The sequence below is a fragment of the Sturnus vulgaris genome, chromosome 25 (assembly GCF_052056855.1).
Source record: "Sturnus vulgaris isolate bStuVul1 chromosome 25, bStuVul1.hap1, whole genome shotgun sequence".
Classification (NCBI taxonomy): domain Eukaryota; kingdom Metazoa; phylum Chordata; class Aves; order Passeriformes; family Sturnidae; genus Sturnus; species Sturnus vulgaris.
Genome location: NC_142267.1, coordinates 4445465 through 4465030, shown reverse-complemented (window position 1 = coordinate 4465030; position 19566 = coordinate 4445465). Strand labels below are relative to the sequence as shown.

At 45.1% G+C, this 19566-nt stretch overlaps 1 protein-coding gene across 2 annotated transcripts in view; it reads left to right on the top strand.

Annotated features, from left to right (window-relative positions):
* The window catches only part of KAZN (kazrin, periplakin interacting protein), a 203785-nt gene that overhangs the window by 48478 nt on the left and 135741 nt on the right, over positions 1–19566 (top strand). Inside the window, exon 2 of one of the 2 annotated variants that reach the window (XM_088178556.1) lies at positions 1878–2035. In XM_088178556.1, coding sequence (XP_088034682.1) covers positions 1878–2035 — 158 coding nt within the window. Of the gene's footprint in view, positions 1–1877; positions 2036–19566 lie in introns of those variants that run through there. The other variant, XM_088178557.1, reaches the window with a different exon arrangement.

Sequence of the window (19566 nt, the reverse complement as noted above, 5' to 3'; positions counted from 1 at the left end):
TTCAGCCTGACATGTCTGATAGAGATGCTAGCTCAGTCCAGAAGTGATCAGAAAACCAAAGTGCTGCTGCCTGTGTGCAGCTGCTGCCTGCTGCTCTCCTGGATGGAAAACCTGCAGCTCCCCGGGCTCACAGTGTTGGCTGGTGTGAGGACAGATGATCACACAGTGATTTGCTCGTGGTGACTTGCAGGAGCTCAGCTGCACGTGGTTCCCACCAGCCCTTTGTGCTGCTCCCCAGGCCCTGTGTCCCCCCCAGGGGCTGGAGGTGTTTGGGTCACACAGATGTGACAAACAGGACTGTGGGGAGCACACGGGTCCCACCCAGCACAGCAATTGTGAAACAGCCAAGATCAGCCCTGGCACAGGGTGCCCAGGGAATCAATCCCTGGCAGTGCCCCAGGCCAGGCTGGACAGGGCTGGGAGCAGCCTGGGACAGTGGAAGGTGGCCCTGCCATGGCAGGGGTGGAATGGGATGAGCTTTAAGCTCCTCTCCAATCCAAACCATTCCATCATTCATGAGTCTGTGATTTCTGGTGTGGTTTAAAATGGATTCTCCATCACAGTGAGCCTCAAACTTCTTTTCTATTAGCAGGAGGTGCAGGAACACCCTGAGCACTGGGAATCCTCCCAATCCCCTCACCAAGGCATTTCCAGGCACAGATTTTATTTTATTATTTTAATGAAAAATAAACCCTCTCAGTAGGGAGGATTCTGCTCTTTCCCTCTTGCATTTTGGAGACATAACTGTGATTTGTTTTGGCCCTTTTGTCTGGGGAAGATTTGCTCCTCAGTGAGTGGTTTCTGGCTAATCTTTACTACTTCAAATTTTGTGGTAAGATCTTCTTTAGACAGAACTAGGTCGAGTATATTTCAATTGCCTCATGTTCTTAAGATCAGTTTGTCAGAGAGTCCTAAATAACACATTGCTTTATTCATAAATAGCCTGAGCAAGGCAGGGTTTGCAGCACGTTCAGGGTGTGACAGTGATGTGTTACTCTGAGCTTATCAAAGGCCTCCACTGCCTGAGCCACCAGCACAAAGAAAATATACTGAAGAATTATTTGGACCACATTTATTTAATGAGCCAGCAGTAAAAATGAAACCTCCAAACTGGCCATGGTTGAAAAGCAAATCACAGCACAGATTTTTCAAATCTGTACGAGTCCAGAGCTTTTCATTGGGTGGAAAATGTGACCATTGGCTCATATATAAATTGCAGCTTCATAAAGTGTGTGAAATTGCTGGGGGATTTCTGTGAGCTGTGGAGGTGGTGATTTCTGGCTGGGAGCAGAATCTCACATATAATACCTGGGGTTTGAACCCACGAGGAGAATTTAAAAGATTAACAGTGATTCAAATACCAATAATCACGAAGAAAGAAAATGAGCAATATTTTAGTTGTTGGTCTGACTCACTCCTACTCTAGCTAATAAAAAGCCAATTTTTTCAGCTTCTTTCCTTCATGTTGTCTGGACTTCTGGTTCCCTGCACATCAGAGGGAGCTGGGCTGTGAGTCAAGAGACTGACTTAATTTTTTTTTCTTGTTTTCACTTGAGCCATGACTTGTTACTTGAGATTAGAAACATAATCAGAGAATCCTGGAACGATTTTGGTTGGAAGTGTACTTAAACACAGCCTCATTCCCACCCACCCTGCCATGAGCAGGGACTGGACCAGGCTGCTCAGAGCCTTGTCCCCATGTCTGTGATGCCTTTGCTGCTCCTCTCAGGAGAATCCAGGGGAGGAAATGGGGACCAATTATTTCCAGTTACACTTTTCCAGAGCAAATGACACTGATCTCAAACTCAAAACATTTTGTTGGCTTCCTCCAGCATGGTTTCATTGATGTTTCTTGCTTTCCATCTCTGTGCCCACAGCTGTTGAATCTCTGCACTCCTTGAATGACCAGATCTCCCATTTTATTGTCAACAAGTCAAAAACCCTGGATGAGGACGAAGATGCCTTTTTGCCCAGTGAGAAGGAATCTCTGAAAAGTGCCATGATGCTGATGAGGCACCTCCTGATGGATGCACAGGTAGGAAATCAATCCACACACGTGTGTTAGGATGTGAGGAAGGCACATTACACGGATCTAGAGGAATATGGCATTTTTATGTGCAGTTTTAGAGTGGAGAACATTCTGACTCTTCTTTAAAATCGATTTTGGCTTCTGAAATCTGCAGCTGTGGAAGAACATCTCAGTGCACAGAGTGTGCAGCTTGTGCTGGGGCTGAGTCTGAGATTCAGGGTTGAAAATGGCTCTTAATTTCAGGAGAAAATGCAGCAATGTACCCATTGATGGGAGTGCAGCAATAACCCCATTGATGGGAATCCAGCGTCAGCACTACCAAAAGAAAATCATCTGTCCACTAAGCATCTGTGCTGAATGCCACTTTTAGAAGTGCCAGACAACTGAGCTGTTGGTTTAGCCAAGCTCTAAAATGCCAGTTAAAAGTCATGAAATGATGTGCAGATGTTTCTTTGTGCCTTTGCTGCTTCAACAAAAAAATCTCTTTCTCTGTAGCTTTGCTGTGTTGCAGTGTTTCCTTCAGCCTACAGAAAAACACCCTTTGAAATATTAATTGTATTTATCTTTCTATATTCCCTTTTGGTCTTTATTTGCAAAGCCTGGATGGAAAATGACAGCTTCTGTCAGAGGGCTCTTTTGGAACCAGGTGGTCTCCTCTGCCTTGTACTCTGGCAAACCCTAAAATCAGGCAAAGGTGGCCTGAGGCTGTCCTGACATCTTCTGAGCTCTTCAGGACTGTTCCACTTCCATGTTCTCCCACGTGGAGCCTGGTGGTTTTCTTATCTGCTTTTCTCACTTTCAGAATCTTTGGTCCTGATTATTTAGGATGGCAGGGATGCTGTTGCATTTGGGAGTGGCCTGGGGGTCCCTGCTGTCAGCAGCACATGTATTTTAATATTGTGTGTTTGCAGGCTATGGAGTGCACAGGGAGCAAACCCTTCCTGTTGTGCTCAGGATTTCGTTTTTGTGAGGATGGTGCTGATCTCACTTTGGCACATCTTTAACCAAGTCACCCCCATTTACCCCAAACCAGCAGAGTTAATGCTGTGGAAGTGTCATGGAGAACACAAGGGGTTAGACTGTGCTTTTGGATCTGCTCCCACAGTGGGAATAGATTCCATAGATTCCCCTGCAGGTAGGAATAAAATCACAGAATCCCAGAATTCCACAGAATCCATGGAAATCAATGGAATCCTCCCAGTCTGAGGCTGTGTACAGAGACAAGCTGAAATCCAGTGCCTGGCCCTTTTACTCCCCTCTCCTGGCATCAACCTGATTTTGACTGGTGGATAATTTGAGGAGAGAACATCCAGCTTGAAATTTTGGGCAGAAAGTTTGGGTCAAAAGGGACATTAAAGCTCATCCCATTTCACCCCCTGCCCTGGGCAGGCAGGGACACTTTCCACTAGACCAGGTTGCTCCAAGCCCCATCCAACTCCATCCAAATTCCAGGTATCTGGAATACCTCTGGGGACTCAGGCATGAGAGCAGGCAGATGTTTACAGGCATCTGCATGTGGCAGATAAAAATAAATATGGGGCAAAAAGATACCTATTGATAATCCCCTTGTGCAAGAATTCTATTTTTAGCACCCAAGAATTGCTTTCCTACTTATCAGCTGTCCTGAATGCATATTAATTGGTGCCTGTGATAGAGAGACTGATTAGGAAATGCTGAGAACAATGGGGAAATGTCAAGTGCTCCTGTATCCTCAGGATGTGCCTGGATCCCTTCCCAGAAAGGACAGGATGTTTTCTTGCCTGGGATTTTCAAGTTGGAAGAATGACAAAGTGGGAAGTGGTAGTGGTGAGTAGAAGGATGGAAGTAAACAGGTGATAACATCCAGTAAAAAAAAAAAAACAAACCAATAAAATAAATCCTCTGAGGAATGAAAGAAACATGAGGCTGGCAGGAATATCAACAGGAATATTCACAATATAAAATATTGTGTGTGAATATAAATATGTGCTAACCCAGACTGCAGAATGCCCTCTGGCTCTAATCACACAGGAGGAAAAAATATCACCAATGCAATTATTTCTCTTCCCTTCCCTTCTCTCTTTTCTTCCCAGTTAGTGGTTTTATGGGAAGATGGAGCCCTGCAGCTCTAAGCAGTATTGATTGTGTGAGGCTCTGTATAAAGATAAGCTGAAATCCAGTGCTTGGCACTTTGACTCCCCTCTCTTGCCATGGACCTGATTTTGACTGGTAGATAATTTGAGGAGAGAGCATCCAACTTGAAATTTTGGGTAGAAATCAGCTGGACTGCTGACCCAGCAGGAGTGACTGGTCAGAGGGGACAGTTAATGAGCATTTCTCACTTCTCTGCCACTGTTAATCTGCTTTGAAAAGACAGGGATGATGTGGGGGTGATGCCTCGTGCCTGCTGCCCTTCTGCTTTGGAGGGAAATTGGACACATTTTTGGACACACACCAGGAGATGTTGCTGAAACAAAGGTTTCGGGTCCAGCATGGATCTAACTTTGATCTTGAGTCATTTTTTTGGCTTAAGATGAATCACTGAGCCAACACACAGAGCTTTCCACTTTGGAAAACACCGTGAGGGCTTTTAGAGGAGGCTGTGCTGGGGACCACGTGCATCTCCCTGTGAAGGGACAGCTCCCTGCTGTCTCAGCAAGGTGTCCCTGGGGGCACAAAGGACAAGGATGCTCATCAGAGTGGAGAAGAGGAACCTCAGCACAGAGGCACCAGGGAGCCTGCCTGGGGTTTCCCAGCTGGATTTTCTGTTAGTTAGAATGTGGACTGTGTGCCCCTAAGCATCAGCCCAGTCCCTATGTCTATTAGGCCATATTTCTTTCTCACTTGGCTGCTTGGAAAAGCCTCTTTTGCCCATCTGTTTTCTCAATTTACTCCACTTTTCACTGATTTTAATGCCTCTGTTTTGTGGTAGTCGTGTACAAGTAACTGTGACAGTAGTGATTGTGGCTTTATAGGGGAAATTAGAGGTCACTTCTTGGTAAACACAGCATGGAGAAACAGCTGTTGAGTGGGGGAAAAAATTCTTCTCATCTCCCATATGCAAACGGGTTTTCCCCATGGAGAATGGGGCATATTTTGGACTTCTCCTGGCTAGGGAAATGGTATTGGTGGGAGAATGGTGCTGCTGGCTGTGGTGTTGGCTGGCTGAAGGGCTGCTGATCCATCAGCAGTGTTAAACTGCACGCAGGGAGAGGTAATAAGCTGTGTGGAGTCTCTCAGCAATAGGCTGTCAGCTCAAATTCAGCCCAGGGAAGACAGTGATTTAATGAAAGTCATTACAATCTGCAGGATCTCTTGACCCCGGTGCTCTCCATTCCTTCCACGCCCTGGATGGGATTTCCTCCTCACAAAACCCCTGGTCACAGGTTTGTGTGCTGGCTGCTGGGCTGACAGCTCTGGGAAGGGAGCATCACCCTCCCTGGGTCCCTTTGTGCCCAGATCCTCATTCCTGGTGTGTGCCAGGGCTGCAGCACATCCCTGACATCAGGAATCAGCAAATCCCTGACATCAGGAATCAGCACATCCCTGATATCAGGAATCAGCACAGCCCTGATATCAGGAATCAGCACAGCCCTGACATCAGGAATCAGCAAATCCCTCACATCAGGAATCAGCACAGCCCTGACATCAGGAATCAGCACATCCCTGACATCAGGAATCAGCAAATCCCTGGCATCAGGAATCAGCAAATCCCTGACATCAGGAATCAGCACAGCCCTGATATCAGGAATCAGCACAGCCCTGATATCAGGAATCAGCACAGCCCTGACATCAGGAATCAGCACATCTCTGACATGAGGAATCATCACCTTCCCTCCCGAGCCACCGTGTCCTGGCCAGGGCAGTGCTCCAAGGGTGGGAATTGTGCTGCCTGAACTAAGAGGTGTGCTGGGATGATGCAGTGGCACAAAAAGGAGGGAGGAAAGGTGAATTTATTCCCCCTGCCATGTCCCATCCTCTGCCTGGTGTTGGTGTGAATAAACAATTCCACTGCTGCCAGACAGCCCCGTGCACAGCGCTGTGGCAGGGACACGGCAGCCCGTGATCGATTGTCACTGTTGTCAATCATTTCTGACAGCCCTATTATGCTCAGAAAGGATGTTTGCTCTGTGCCTGTTGTTTTATAATCCTCAGAGGTGGAATTTTATAGCCTAGCAGTGTTTTTTCCTCAGACATTTCCCTAAGCAGGATTTATTGCTTCTGAGACACACGTGACACAAATCCATTATACCTTCAAACTTTAAATCACCCCCCAGCTTTGCCTAAATTACTTTTTGATTTGTTTTACTTGAGTTTCTGTTTCTAATTGCAATTGTGAGAGACTGGACTGGTGTGGAGCAGAAGGTACACAACATCCAAGGGCTGAGTTGTGCATCAGCTCTAATCCAGCTGTTTCCAAGGGAATTTCTCTAATGAACAGAAAAGGTGCACCCAGGCACCAGCCTTGGATGTGGGGTAATATTCTCTTACATGAAGGAGCACATGACATTTTGCTGGATGCCTGCCCTCAAAAGCCAAGCTTTCAGGAAGTTCAGTCCATTTAGTTCCTTCCACGAAGTGCTTAATTGACTTCAAGTGGATTTGAAGTTCTTTGGGAGAAATACCATTTATTCAGTGCCTTTCCCAGCACTGTTGTGATTATCCTCAGGTGTTGCTCTGGAGGGAATGAAAAGACACCAAAAGCATCTTGGGGCTTGCATTGGACTTTTAGAATGAGATCATACCACAAATGATAAGTTAAGAACAAGATCAGCTTTGTGAGGCATCTGGCTTAGATTCACTTGGATTTTAGTTCATGCTGCCTAGGCATGAGAGTGTGAGGGCATTGAGATATTCAACTGCTTCACTGCTGGGGAGTTCATTTATTTCTTAGGTAAAGACAGAAAATCAACCTGATGATGCTTCTAACTGAAGTTGTTAACAAAAAATTGTTCTCATTGCCCAAAAATCATAGGGAAAAGAACACTTTCATTTACATTTAGAAGTATTTTTTCTTTAAAATCTGGTGTTGTAGCATTGTTTTGGTGTGGCTTTTTGGTTGGTTGTTTTTTTCCTTTACTCTGAATCAAAGAGCTCCAGCCCTCACTGACTCATGGGACAAACCTTTAGCAGGTTTGCAGATGGAGTTAACCTTTAGCCAGGACAGGTCTGCAGATGAAGTTAATGCCAGTTTGGACAGAGGATATTGCCTTGCTTTTCTTTGGAAAATATCTGAGTATTTGAGTTGTCACCACCTTAAGCCTTTTAAGCCTGACACTGATACCCTGTATATAAATAATTTGAGGTGAGAGTCTTTCAGTTTATGGAGAAAAGGAAAAGCTGCTTGGCATGACTTACATTTAGCCATTCAACATCCCACCAGCTGTCTGGCTTTGTTTTTTTGTATTGCCTTCCATTTCTAACGAGACAAACTAATAATTTCTCAAGCCCTTTTACATTATAATCTTTTCTCCAGTGGTCCCTGTTGCCTTCCTGAGCAGGCTGCTGTGGAGACAGCTGCAATAATTGCTGCAGAACTGGTAGCAGAGCAGTGCTATTTCCTCAACTGACCTTTAAAAATAGTTCTTATTTTCTGCAGAGGGCTGCTGTATAAAACCAGCCATGTTGTTGCAATACTTTGTTACTTAAATGCTTCTCACCATCTGTTCTGCAGACTTTTAGCAGAGCTTCAGGAGCAATGCCCCGTGACCTTTATTTTCACACGAGTGGGTCCTAGCAGTATCAACAGGAAGAACAGGGGAAAGAGGATTTGTGTTTCAAGGAACTGAAATTATTGGAGTTCTGAAAGGGTCCTTGCCACACCGATGTGTTTTGAGGGCTGCAGAAAGGGAAATGATGCCAGCTCTGTTATGGAATATTATAAAAATGCAGCTGCAAATGGGTGTTTGCATACCTTGGTGTTCATTTAGCCCAGCCTGCACAATCCATGAGCTGGCCTGGCTTGGAAACAGCTTCAGTTCCAGTCGGGGTGTATCTAGAGGAAAACCCAAAAAACAAACTTGCTGCTATGTATGCTGTATTTTTTTTACATTAATCTTACTGTCCCATTTCCATAAGAAGGAATCTTCTTGGCTGCTTCAACACCTTCTAATGATCCCTCTAGGTCTAAAAGGGAGCACAAAACACTGACTTGTGTTGAAGGAGGAGAAGATAAAAGGCAGAAGTTTCATCAAGGACCTTATGTCTGATGACATTATTGACTTGTGTTACACAGCCTGGTGTCTTGGTTTGACAGACAGGTGTCTGCCAAGGAAGGCAGGAGCCTCTTCTTAAAATGGGGAATACAAACCCCCTACGTCCAAATTATTATAATTTCGAAATTAAGGGGCTCTCAGGCAAAGGTATGGGAATAGGAATAACAGTTCTTTACAGGAAAATTAAAATAGAAATCCAGTATTACAGAGAACAAACCCAAAACACTGCCAGAGTCAGAATCCAAGCTGACCCCCCGTCAGTCAGTCAGGGGTTGGTGCAGTCCCATTCCATGGTGGCTGCAATCCTGCACTGACAGATGTGGTTCTGCTGGAGCAGGGCTCCTGCACAAGGTGCAGTTTTCCTCCAAAGCTCCAGGGATGATGTGGAAGGCTCTGGTTTTCCTCTGGGATCCAGTGGGAAAAGGCTGCTCTGCTGTTCCAAATCTCACCTTTGATCTGGGTAGGAAATGCTCGGCTCCTGCCCTGGCTGGAGCATCTCCCATGGGATGATGGAATTTGATCAGCCCTGCCCTGGGACTGCATGGCCATGAACAGGAGAGATCTCCTGGAGGGAGGATGGGCTGTGGGGAAGATAAAGAACACTGCAACAGCTGGGTTAACAGCTGGAACATGAACAGAGGATATCCCCACAGAGATCAGGATCACTGCCCCAGCTGTTTTTATCACATGATGATAGAATACAAACTTTTTGTCACATCCTGCATTGCAACATAAAACACCTGGCTTGTGGTGCTTGTCCCTAAACAGGTACCTGACAATCTGCTGCCTCCTTCATGGCCTGAGACATCCTGGGTGGGCTGTCTCTATTAATTCAGTTTATTTGGAGAATGAGGAGGGATCAGAGGCACCTCTGACCCAGGTGAGCTGTGGTGTGCTGCTCCTTCTACCTGCCCAGCTCTGCACATCCTTAGTGACCCACAGGTGGTGGGTCCCATCCTGCCTGGTGGCCATGCCTGATTCAAAACCCATTAATTTTGTGAGCCAAGACTCAGGATAAGGAAGTTTATAAAATGATTGTAAAAATGAGAGTTGCAGTCTTGGAGAAAGATCAGTTCCTTATTTTCTTGAGGGAGATTCAGGACAAATTTATGAATCTTTTGTCCTGTGGGACAGTCTGTGCTTTTCCCACCCTCAGGGGGTCAAACCTGAGCTGGAACCATGCAAAGGATGGATTCTGTTGCCTACCATCACTGCAAAGAAATATTTATATCACGAAATAATGGTGCTGAATCCCCAAATTACATTTGCTGTAAGACCAGTGCTGCTGGTAATTCACTGGCTGCAAGGTGGTTCAGCACAGACACATCGGGTCAGTTCTGATTTCATTCTCATTCTTTCTTATTTAGCTCTCCTTTGGAACTGGAAAAGAAGCTTGTTATTCTGAATTAGGTTTGATATTGCTGTTGAAAGCTCAGAAATGCTTTCAATATTTGCAACCCTGCAAGAGTAGAAAACTAAAAGAAATATAAATAAATCACATGTACAAAGAGGAGAGCATAATAGCACCTTTAAAGGGTGTGGAAGCAAGGCTCTCAGCAGGTTTGTTGTTTGTTTAGTTGCTTAAAAGTTAGGGTGGACTTTTATGTTTTTATGATGGTGTGGAGGTCAGTAGGAGAGGATGGCTGACAGTGAAGAGGTCACTGTGGGGGTTGTATAGCAGCACTCAGAGAGAGAGAAATAAATATATACATTTATATGTGTGTACAGACAAGGATATAGCACCTGAGAAAACCTGATGGACCTTTCTTTGAGTCAGAGGAGAACCAGAACTGATTAAAAGAGAAAATGCATAAAGAAGCTGAGATCTCTGCAGGCAGATCTCTGCAGATCCTGGATTTTGCCAGTTGAATTCATATCCAGGTAATCCCAAAATTCCAATTTCTGTGATACCTTCACAAAAGGCCCTCACACCTCTGAGCAGGTGGCTCAGGAGTGAGTGTTTCATTTGCAGAGTCCTGTTGAACATCAAAGAAGAGGTGACAATTTTGTCTCACTTAGAACACGATGTGTATTCATGAGCAGGGCGTGAGTGTCAAAGCTCTGCAAGCTTTAATTGGAGTTCATGAGAGAGAAACAATGAGTATCTTCATAAATGTAGGAGAAGCAATTAGTGGAGGCCAGAACGTATTTGCTATCGCAGCAGTTTATCAGCAATGCAGATTTTTCACTTAATAACAGGAGAAAACCCCAATTGTGCAGCCAGCAAATGAGACAGAAAATCCCAGTTAGCCTCACTCAGTGCTAGGAAAGCACAAGACTCAGGAAAACGTGTTCTCTTCCCTCAATGAGTTTTCTCCTGCCTGGAGAGTCTCCTGCTCCATTTCTCGTTAACAAATGAGCTAAAGCTCCTCACCTGAGCCCGAACTGAGCTGCAGCTGCACCATGGTGCTGGACTGAGCCACTGGGAACTCCATCCCAAGGCAAATCCTCCTCCTGACTCAGCTGCAAACTTTTCTCCAGCCTGGGAGTTCAGGGGTCACCAGGCTGAGCCCAGCAGGAGGTGGGAGCCAGCCAAGCTTCACATTTGTGTTTTTGTCTCAGAACCACCAATAAATATTTAATGGCTCTGCGAGACAGAGTGAGTGTTTGCATTCCCTCCCCATATATCAACAGTTGCTTTAAGCACTTGCTTGATAAAAATTAAGCTGTTTCTCCAGATTCCTGCCTCAGATGCTGGATAAGGAGCTAATTTTGTAAGCAAAAGCTGTCTTGTTTTGAAAAAGAAATTCAAATGGAAGAGCTGGTTTTTGAAAGTGAATGCTGGGCTACTATTCCTGCAGAAATATTCCAAACAGCCCTGTGAGTTAACCCTGGCAACAGATCTTGTCCAGATGTAATAATCCTTTGTGCTTTAACTCCTTCTAGGCTGCAGGCTTAGCTCCTTCCTAGGAAAGCATCCATGCTAAATCCATTCCATTCGATTTCATTTGCACGGAGTTTTGGCAAACCATAGATTTTCTCTGGACTCCAGGTTTTCACAGCAGGATGAATTTACTGGTTGCAAGACCCTGTCACCACTTCAGATCTGCTCTTCCTTCAGGGAAAAGGTGTCTTTTATCCATTGCACAAATATAAGGATGTAATTTAATTCCCATCTTCCTCATTTATCTGTGAGTTGGGAATAATATTTGCCTACTTCACAGTGATCGTGTGAGGCTCTTCATTCATTAATGTGTAAAAGCTTTGAGATCCTTAGGATGAAAATTACTTTAAAAGATGCTGTTAATAATAAATACCAAGTAATGCACCTTGGTACCTCTTAGCAATAATTGGTGCTATCATTCCTCAACTCTTCCATGAATTAAAAGGCTTTGAATGGGACTGGAACCACGAATGGGATTGGGACCAATTACCACGTAATCATATGTCAGTTTTTATATCCTTAGCATTCCTGTCACGGGACTCTCGGGAAAATCTCCATGGATTTTAATGGTGCAGTGTCAGAATTCAACCCCAGACATGTTTGTGGGATAATTGCTGGATAACCTGCATTCTTCTGGTAACTTGGTTGCTTAGTGATTAAGCTAAAAGCAAAAGTATGCTGGTTTAATATTAACATAAATGGAATTAGCCACCCTTTCTGTGAGTTAAATGTTACAGGAAAATTCTCATTATAAGGAAATAATGATTTTTTTTTCTTTTGATATATAGATTTAATTATTTTGTTGATAGTTTTTGACCTGCTCTCTGTACTTAACCTCCACTCCAGCATGTGGAGACTGGCTTTTATGGAAAATCCAATAATTTGTTGCTTGGTCACCCAACTTACAGTTTTATTAGATTTCAAGCACACAGCATTCACCAGAGAGGCTCTGAATATGCATCCCAAGTAAATAAAAGCTCACATAAAGAAATTGCCTGATCTTTCAAGGATACCAACATTATTTCTTTGGAAGGGGAAAGCACCAAACTTGGGAATGACGTGTGGGATGGAGCCAGGACAAAGGACTGTGTGAACCTGGACAGGAGAAAGCTGATGGCCAGTAAGGTGTGGATTTACAGCACAATGTTCCCTCTTAGGAGCAGCCTCTTCCTCCTGGCTGGGAGTGAATCTTGTGCTGTGAACGTTGCTGGTGCCACATGGGGGAGATGTTGAAGAAGAGCTGGATCCTCCACTCCTGCACGACTTCCCAGGGAAGAGCAGCCTGAGGGGTTTAGGAGCCTGATTCCTTTCAGTTTCCCTCCCATGTGATAAGGATATAAATATCCTGTATAAAAGGGATCTGTGCAAACCACTTGAAAAATTATCCCTCTTGGCTTCAGGGCACATCCAACATCTTCCAGTTGCTGAAGGTGCTTTGATAAGCAGCACCACGAAGTGCTCAGTGAAGAGAAAACAAGGAGTGATGCAGTCCCTTGTGTTAGCACCACTGCAGCTCTTGCCCTCTTGCCTGGCAAGCTGGGTTTGGGAAGGGATGGTTTGGAGGAGCCAAGGGAGTCTGGCTGGCAGGGGGAGTACTTAGCAGGATTTCTTGCTGCTGTTCCTTAATACCCAAAAAATAAGGATAAGCTCATACAAGTAGTGTGTGATTTACTCAGGCCCACTGGCCATCTTCCTTGTTTCTTCTTAGAATAATACTTTTCACACTGCAAATTAGTGGTTAATGCTTATTTATGCATGAGAAATCTCCATAGAAATGGCTAAAGGGAGAGTTTCTGTGCTGTGTGAAAGCCAAAAAAGTAAGATTGACTTTTTGAATTACCTCTCCAATATCTATTTTTTTTCTGCAGTGGTTTAAAAAGATGCTTATTCTAGGACCCTGATATGTTTTGTAGTATTCTAGCAGCCAGGTTAACAGGTAGAACCAGTACTTTTGTAACAGGGGTGAGCTGTGAAGCTGGGTTTCATAGCCTGGGGGAAGTCAAGAGATCTTCATTTTTCAGCTTAAAAAGAAAAAAAAGAAAGAAAAAAACCTACAAACTCGCAGCACATACCCCAAAAGCTGAAGTGCTGCCCCCTTTGAACATGGGCTCCAGGTGACTCCAGGGGAACTCTGGCTCCTCTTTCAAGCACGACCTTCCCTTTCTGCCCACAGACAGCCAGAGGCTGCAAGAATACAGCAACTTTTTCCTCTCTGTCTTTCTGCATAGAGAAATTCAAAATCACTGCATGATGTGTGCCCCAATTAATATTCCCTGATTGTTTCCCTTTCCCTTCCAAATGATGTCAGTCTCCGTTATTTTTGGCATAATGGTAGTGAGAGGAATGTCTGTTTTTCAGAAATATTTTATATCTCTTTTTTTTTGTTCGCAACAATCTCTACTCATCTCAGGATTTTTATTTTTCTTTTTATCCTCTTGCTTTTGACTTATATTGTAAAAGACTTACAGTAAAATAATGAAAACTGTCTTAATCTATCACTACTCAGTTTGTACATTATTAATAATGAAGGCAGTGTAATTAGGCTGCAGAATGCACAGTGAACACAACGCTAAGATGTCCTTAACTAACATCTGTGGCTATTGCTTGGCTTATATTGGCACAAGCCACCAAGATTTTACATGAAAACAGTTATATGTGTCTGGCATTGCTTTTGCAGAGTACAGGGGCTTCATTTTGTACTGGCTGCCTGTTGAAGGACAGCATGAAATCCACAGCAATGAATGCTCAGCTCTATTTGAGCCGTATTTAAGGTGCACGTCCTGGTCTCAGTGTCATTGCTTTGCTGAAAACTTTTTTCTCTTGTGCCCTTGGTGGTTGGACTGATGGGGTGCCATGGACAGAAACTCATCTTTAAGAGGTCCTTCTTCTCTTCTGCCCCTTGCTGTCCCCTTTTCCATCTCAAACTTTTGTGATCCCCATCCTCACACCCTGTTACAGGGAGGCCAGGAATGAACAAGGTGCTTTTCCACTCTGTCATCAACATAAACTCGTGGTTTGATCCTCTGCCTGTGCCGTCCTGACCTGTGACATGTTGGATCTCTGGTGTCAAAGGCATCAAAGGTGGCTCTGTTTCAACTTTTTCCTGCAATGCTGGGGGGAAATCTCATCCTTAATGCATGTGTGGGGCTGCAAGGCCACCACTGCCACAGAGCTGGCTGTGTCCATCACAGAATTATGGAATCATTTAGGCTGGGAAAATATCTTTAAGATCAACATGTCCCATCCCTCCCTGTTTGACAGCTTCCAGCTGCTGGCAGGGCACTGAAAAGGGATGTTTAGAACAAGAGAGATGTTTACATCAGATATAAGGAAGAAATTCTTCCCTATGAGAGAGGTCAGGTCTTGACACAGGGGCTGGGGAGGGAAAGGACCTTAAAGACCTTCATGTTTCAACCCTTCTGTCCTTCTACCAGACCAGGCTGTTCCAAACCCCATCCAACCCAGTCCTGGACACTTCCAGGGATGGGGCAGCTTCAGCTTCTCTGGGCACCCTGTGCCAGGGCCTCACCACCCTCACAGGGAAGGATTTCTTCTTTGTATTTAATCCAAACCTATTCTCTACCAGTTTAGAGCCATAACCCCTTGCCTGTCAAGCTGGGATGGATTGAGGTGCTCCTCCCCTGACAGCTTTCAAGCCCTTTTCCCCAGCTTGCCCAGCCTCCAGCTGCTGTTAGCATCACCCCTCCTGTCAGAGCCAGAGTTATGATCCTCCCTGAGTCTTCCTGCTGTGCTTACATCGTGTGTATGATCAGTGATGACTCTGCACAAACAAGAAAATAAACCAGCCCTACAGCTGTATGAATGTATCAGCTCCACGGAAAACGCTGGGAAATGCAACGTCTGCAGAAGGAGGGAGGGGAATTAAGAGAGCAGGGGATTTTATTGTGGCACATTTGAGAGCAGAGCCCACAACACAGAGTGAATGAAGACCTTATAAAAATACTTGGCAGCAATTCCTCTAAATCTTTCAAGGTATGAGTTTCTTATTTTAGTTGATTTACTGAGCTGACAAAGAGGCAATCATCGTTAATCAAAATAACTCACTCCTGCTTTGAGTATGAGAGCTGAAGTTAGATGAAGGTCATGGAAAAGAGATGATAAACTAGCCCGGGATCTTTAGTGGCTGGAGTTTATTAGGGATCCTATTCTAAGGGGGAAACAGATTTTGGCAAATGCTGATGCTTTTTAAAATGGATTTTTTTTCAAGAAGTAAGGATTGCACCTCTCACAGATGCACAGATGTGATGCACTCAAGTATGCATGAAGGGATGATTTCCTGATGGCTTTGAGCAGCAAGAGATGCTGTATTGGAAAGCATTTGGTATTCTCCTGGAGGCAGGGAGGGAAGCAAAGATTTGGATAAGATATGTAGGAGATGAGAAGTGATAGGGGCCTGTGAGTGCCAAACCACATTTTCTGGGGAAGCTTCAGGAGACCGAGCCACTGACACTTCTGAGAAATGGATCTCTTGGGCATCGTGGAGGCTTCTGTCCATGCCTGAGTCCATTTCTATTCAGTGAAATATCTTTCCTCGACCTTTGACGGTGCAAGGACTCCCTGCTGCATTCCTCACCCTGCTCAGGTGCACACCAGCCTGTGCAGGGCTCACTGAGGAGGACGTTTGTGAACACCTTGTTCAGCAGTTTGCTGATGGCTGAGCCCCAATTTATGCAAAACTGAACAGGCAGAAGCCCAAGAATCCTTCAAAATTATGCTAATGATTCTTAACAAGTTCCATGTTTTGCCTTGAAACTCACTTCTTTAGCTAAAATGTTCTCTGCATTCTGTCTAGAATTAAGGGAAAATATCTAAATTCATGCAAAAGTGATTGCCCAAAGCAGTGAGGACTGCCAGTGCCTGCAAGCAATATCAATTAGTGTTCTGGTGCCAGAAATATCAATAGCTCTCTTGCCAGTAGCTTTATTATAAAAAACTTGGGTTGATAACTGTGTATTTCACTTGGATAACATAATGTGTGACCTTAGCACGATGAAGGGACACAAAATCCCATATAAATTGTTTAAAGCTAAATGCTTTGTGCTTGAAGTTTGTCTTCTATTCCCTCTTCTTCTTGCCCTATGGACACATCTGATCAGTCTAAACCCTGTCATTTAAAACATTTTGTGAGGTATCTGAAATGTCTAAATAATACTCTTATGCATTTTGTTTTGTTTGCATCATCAGTGGCACAAACACTCCTGGGGACTGCAAATATTCATGGAAAGCCAACAAAAGAGCAGCTCCCAAATACAGGGGACCACTTCAATATTGAGAAAGCTGTAAGTTACAATACAAATAGCACACACCTATGTCTGCTCATGAATCAAATTCTATTTCTAAGAGATCTCTTGTGGCAGCCTACTAAAACAATATATTACGTGCTCAGAGGCAGTGTTGGACTGATACAATGAAAGGGGGATAATTAAAGGCTTTGCAAATCCCAAATGTGCCAGCAGCTGTGGGTCAGCTCAGGAAGCAGCTCTGGGAGCCACACGTGTCCCTCCTGCAAGGGTGGAAACCCTTTACACCACACTTGTGGAGAATAAACCTGGAGGGGGAACAGCTTCTCTGCCCTGGATGAATATGTAGAAGAAATCCACTGGGAATGATGAAAAAAAAAAAAAAAAAAGAGTGGTAGCAGGTGGCAGCACTTCTTTTCACCCTACAAAATGCATATTTAGAGGCAAAATGGAGAGGAGGAACCAATTAGTGGGATTACTGTGCTTCAAGAGGCAGGTGCTTGCATTCCAGCTAGGAAGCTGCTGCTTCCAGTGAGATGAAATGCAGGTGCTTTGTGTACAACAGAGGCTTTCTCCACGAAATTTTGCTAATTACAGAAGCAGAGGACAAAAAGAGGTAAAGCTTGACAGCAGCTTGTTTGACAATGAACAAAGGACCCATAAGGCAGCATTAAAACTCAAGAAGAAAATAAAAAGAGTTTTCAGAGCTGAGCAATTCTGCAGGTTCATTTTGGAAGCCATAAAGAGAAGGGGACGTGGTCCTTTGAATGGTGGGGAATAGGGAGATAGGGATAGCTTGGATTGCTTTGGGATGTGAGGAATAAAATGGGATAAAGTGCTTGGCTTTGGGCAGAATAATAACCACAGCCACACATCCCTACTTAAACACAGAAAAAATGAACATCAGAGAAAAAAAACTATGGGTGAGCACCAGAGAAAGGGCTAAAACAGAGATCCTCTTGCTCGTCTGGATGCAGCTCTGGCTCCATCTGAGCCGAGAGTGCCTTTTCCTGGCTGCAGAGCAGATGGCTCCTCTCACAGAGCTGGCACGGGCAGGGCACGGTGCCTGCATCCTGCAGGGATGGCACAGCCTCCCCCACTGCCTGTCCTGAGAGCCAGGCACAGCCCCCTTGCACATTCACATCATCGTTATCTTGTCCCTGTCACAGTGTAGAGCTGTTCCCAGTTACTACAGGATCTATTAAAAAAAAAAAATGAAGAAGGGAAATAACTTTGCTGAGGGGTACTTCGGGGCATTCAGACCATTCTTCTCTTAGAGACGTGGCAGTGTTTAATATTTAGGGGTATTTCAGCTGCCTGAACCCTTTTCTCTTAGCTGTGTGCTGTGCCCACTCCTCAGCTTTGCTGCTTTCTGGTGCATGAAACAAAATCCCTTGGTCCTGCCAAGGATACTCTTCAGCAGGTGACCTTCCTCCAGGACAGCAAAGCTCTCGAGTGTTCATTATTATTGTTGTAGCCAAAGGATTGCTTCTTGCCATTTTTAAAACATGGCCACTTGGAACTCAGTAGGATGGGTGCTCAAATGTGGTTGCAATATAGGAATAACAATTTCCAGGCGTGTCTGGATGAAAGCTGGAGTCAAGAGTTCTGAAATGGTTACAGTATTTCTAAGAGATGGGAGATCAAATGGTTGCCAGAAGTAGATGTAATTATTTTTGTGGTAACACTCATTTTAGTACTATTTACACACAGACATAGAGATACTAAAGACCCAGGTCCCACTTGCCATTCCAGATGTTGAAGGCTGATGCAGACATGGTGAAGGAAGATTTTGTCATGAGCTTGGGAAGAAGAGAGCAGGACTTGGGGGATGAAGACAAACTTCTGAAGCTTTGGGTGACCCTCTAAAATAAGTGGCCTCTTGGGTTCATGATCAGGAATGAACCACTCAAATTATTAAAGGTGAACAGTGTGGATACAGAAAAATCTGCTGACAGGCTGAGCTGGGATATTGAGCCTGGAGAAAAGAAGGCTCCAAGGAGACCTTAGAGCCCTTTGCAGTATCTAAAAGGGGCTACAGGAAGGCTGGAAAGTCACTTTTGACAAGGGCCTGGAGTGACAGGACAAGGAGGAATGGCTTAAAGCTGAATGGAGATAAATTTGGATAAGGTCTAGGGAGGGAATTCTTCCCTGTGAAAGTGGGGAGACCCTGGCACAGGCTGCACAGAGAAGCTGTGGCTGCCCCAGCCCTGGAAGTGTCCAGGACCAGGCTGGAGGGGGTTTGGAGCACCCTGGGATAGGGGAGGATGGAATGGCAGGGGATGGAATGAGATGAGCCTCCCAACCCAAACTGCTCCGTGATTTTTCCAGGCTCCTTGGCTTTCTGTGGCTGCTGACAGTGCATGAACAGGATTTAACAGCCAAGCCCACGAGGAGGAGAATAGACGGGTACAAAGCTGGATCAGAAAGGCACCTCCTGGGTGCAGCAGGGACAATAAGCGAGGTTCTGAACAATTCATCTCCGTAGGTGCCACAGCCGGGGGCAGCCGGGAGAGCCGGGCTCGGGCACAGGCTGGGGGGAAAGCGCTCGGCTGCCTCGGGCAAGGGAGGAGAAGGGAGAATCCCGGGATAGAAACCTCGGCAATGCCCTTTAAACAACACCTCTAACCAAGGGAGCAGCTGGAGGTATCGCTGAGCCGTCCCAGAGTGGGGAACTGGCTGGGAATATCTCGGTGGGTTTTGGAGGCTCTTGGGGCAATCTGGGTCTGGGATGCGATAGCCCGGAGAGCAGAGCTGTGAAAGCGCCGTAATTAGCGCCTGACAAAGCAATTAAAACCTGACAAACGAAGGCAGCAGAATGAAGCTTATGGAAGTGGACAGGGCTCCAAATGTGAGCGTGATAGTGAATCCAAAATACCACAGGGGGAAAAGGTGCCCGGGGCAGGAACCTGGGTGACAGTGGGAGCTGGACCCCATGGAGCCACGCTTGGCTAAACACCAAATACCCCAAAAATCCACACACAGGGAATTGCCTCCTGCCCATGGCTTTCCCTAGGGATTTGATTTTCCCTTCTGGGTTGTCCAATCCTCCAAACTGATTTAACTGAGACCTGAGGCAGGCTGGGTGTCTGTGTGCTCTGCCAGGTGTGCTGCTGGATTATTTTCAAGAACTGGCTTGGAATAAATTTAGTTGTAATAGGTTGTTTATTTGCTCCCTTCTACCTGAATTTTGCAATT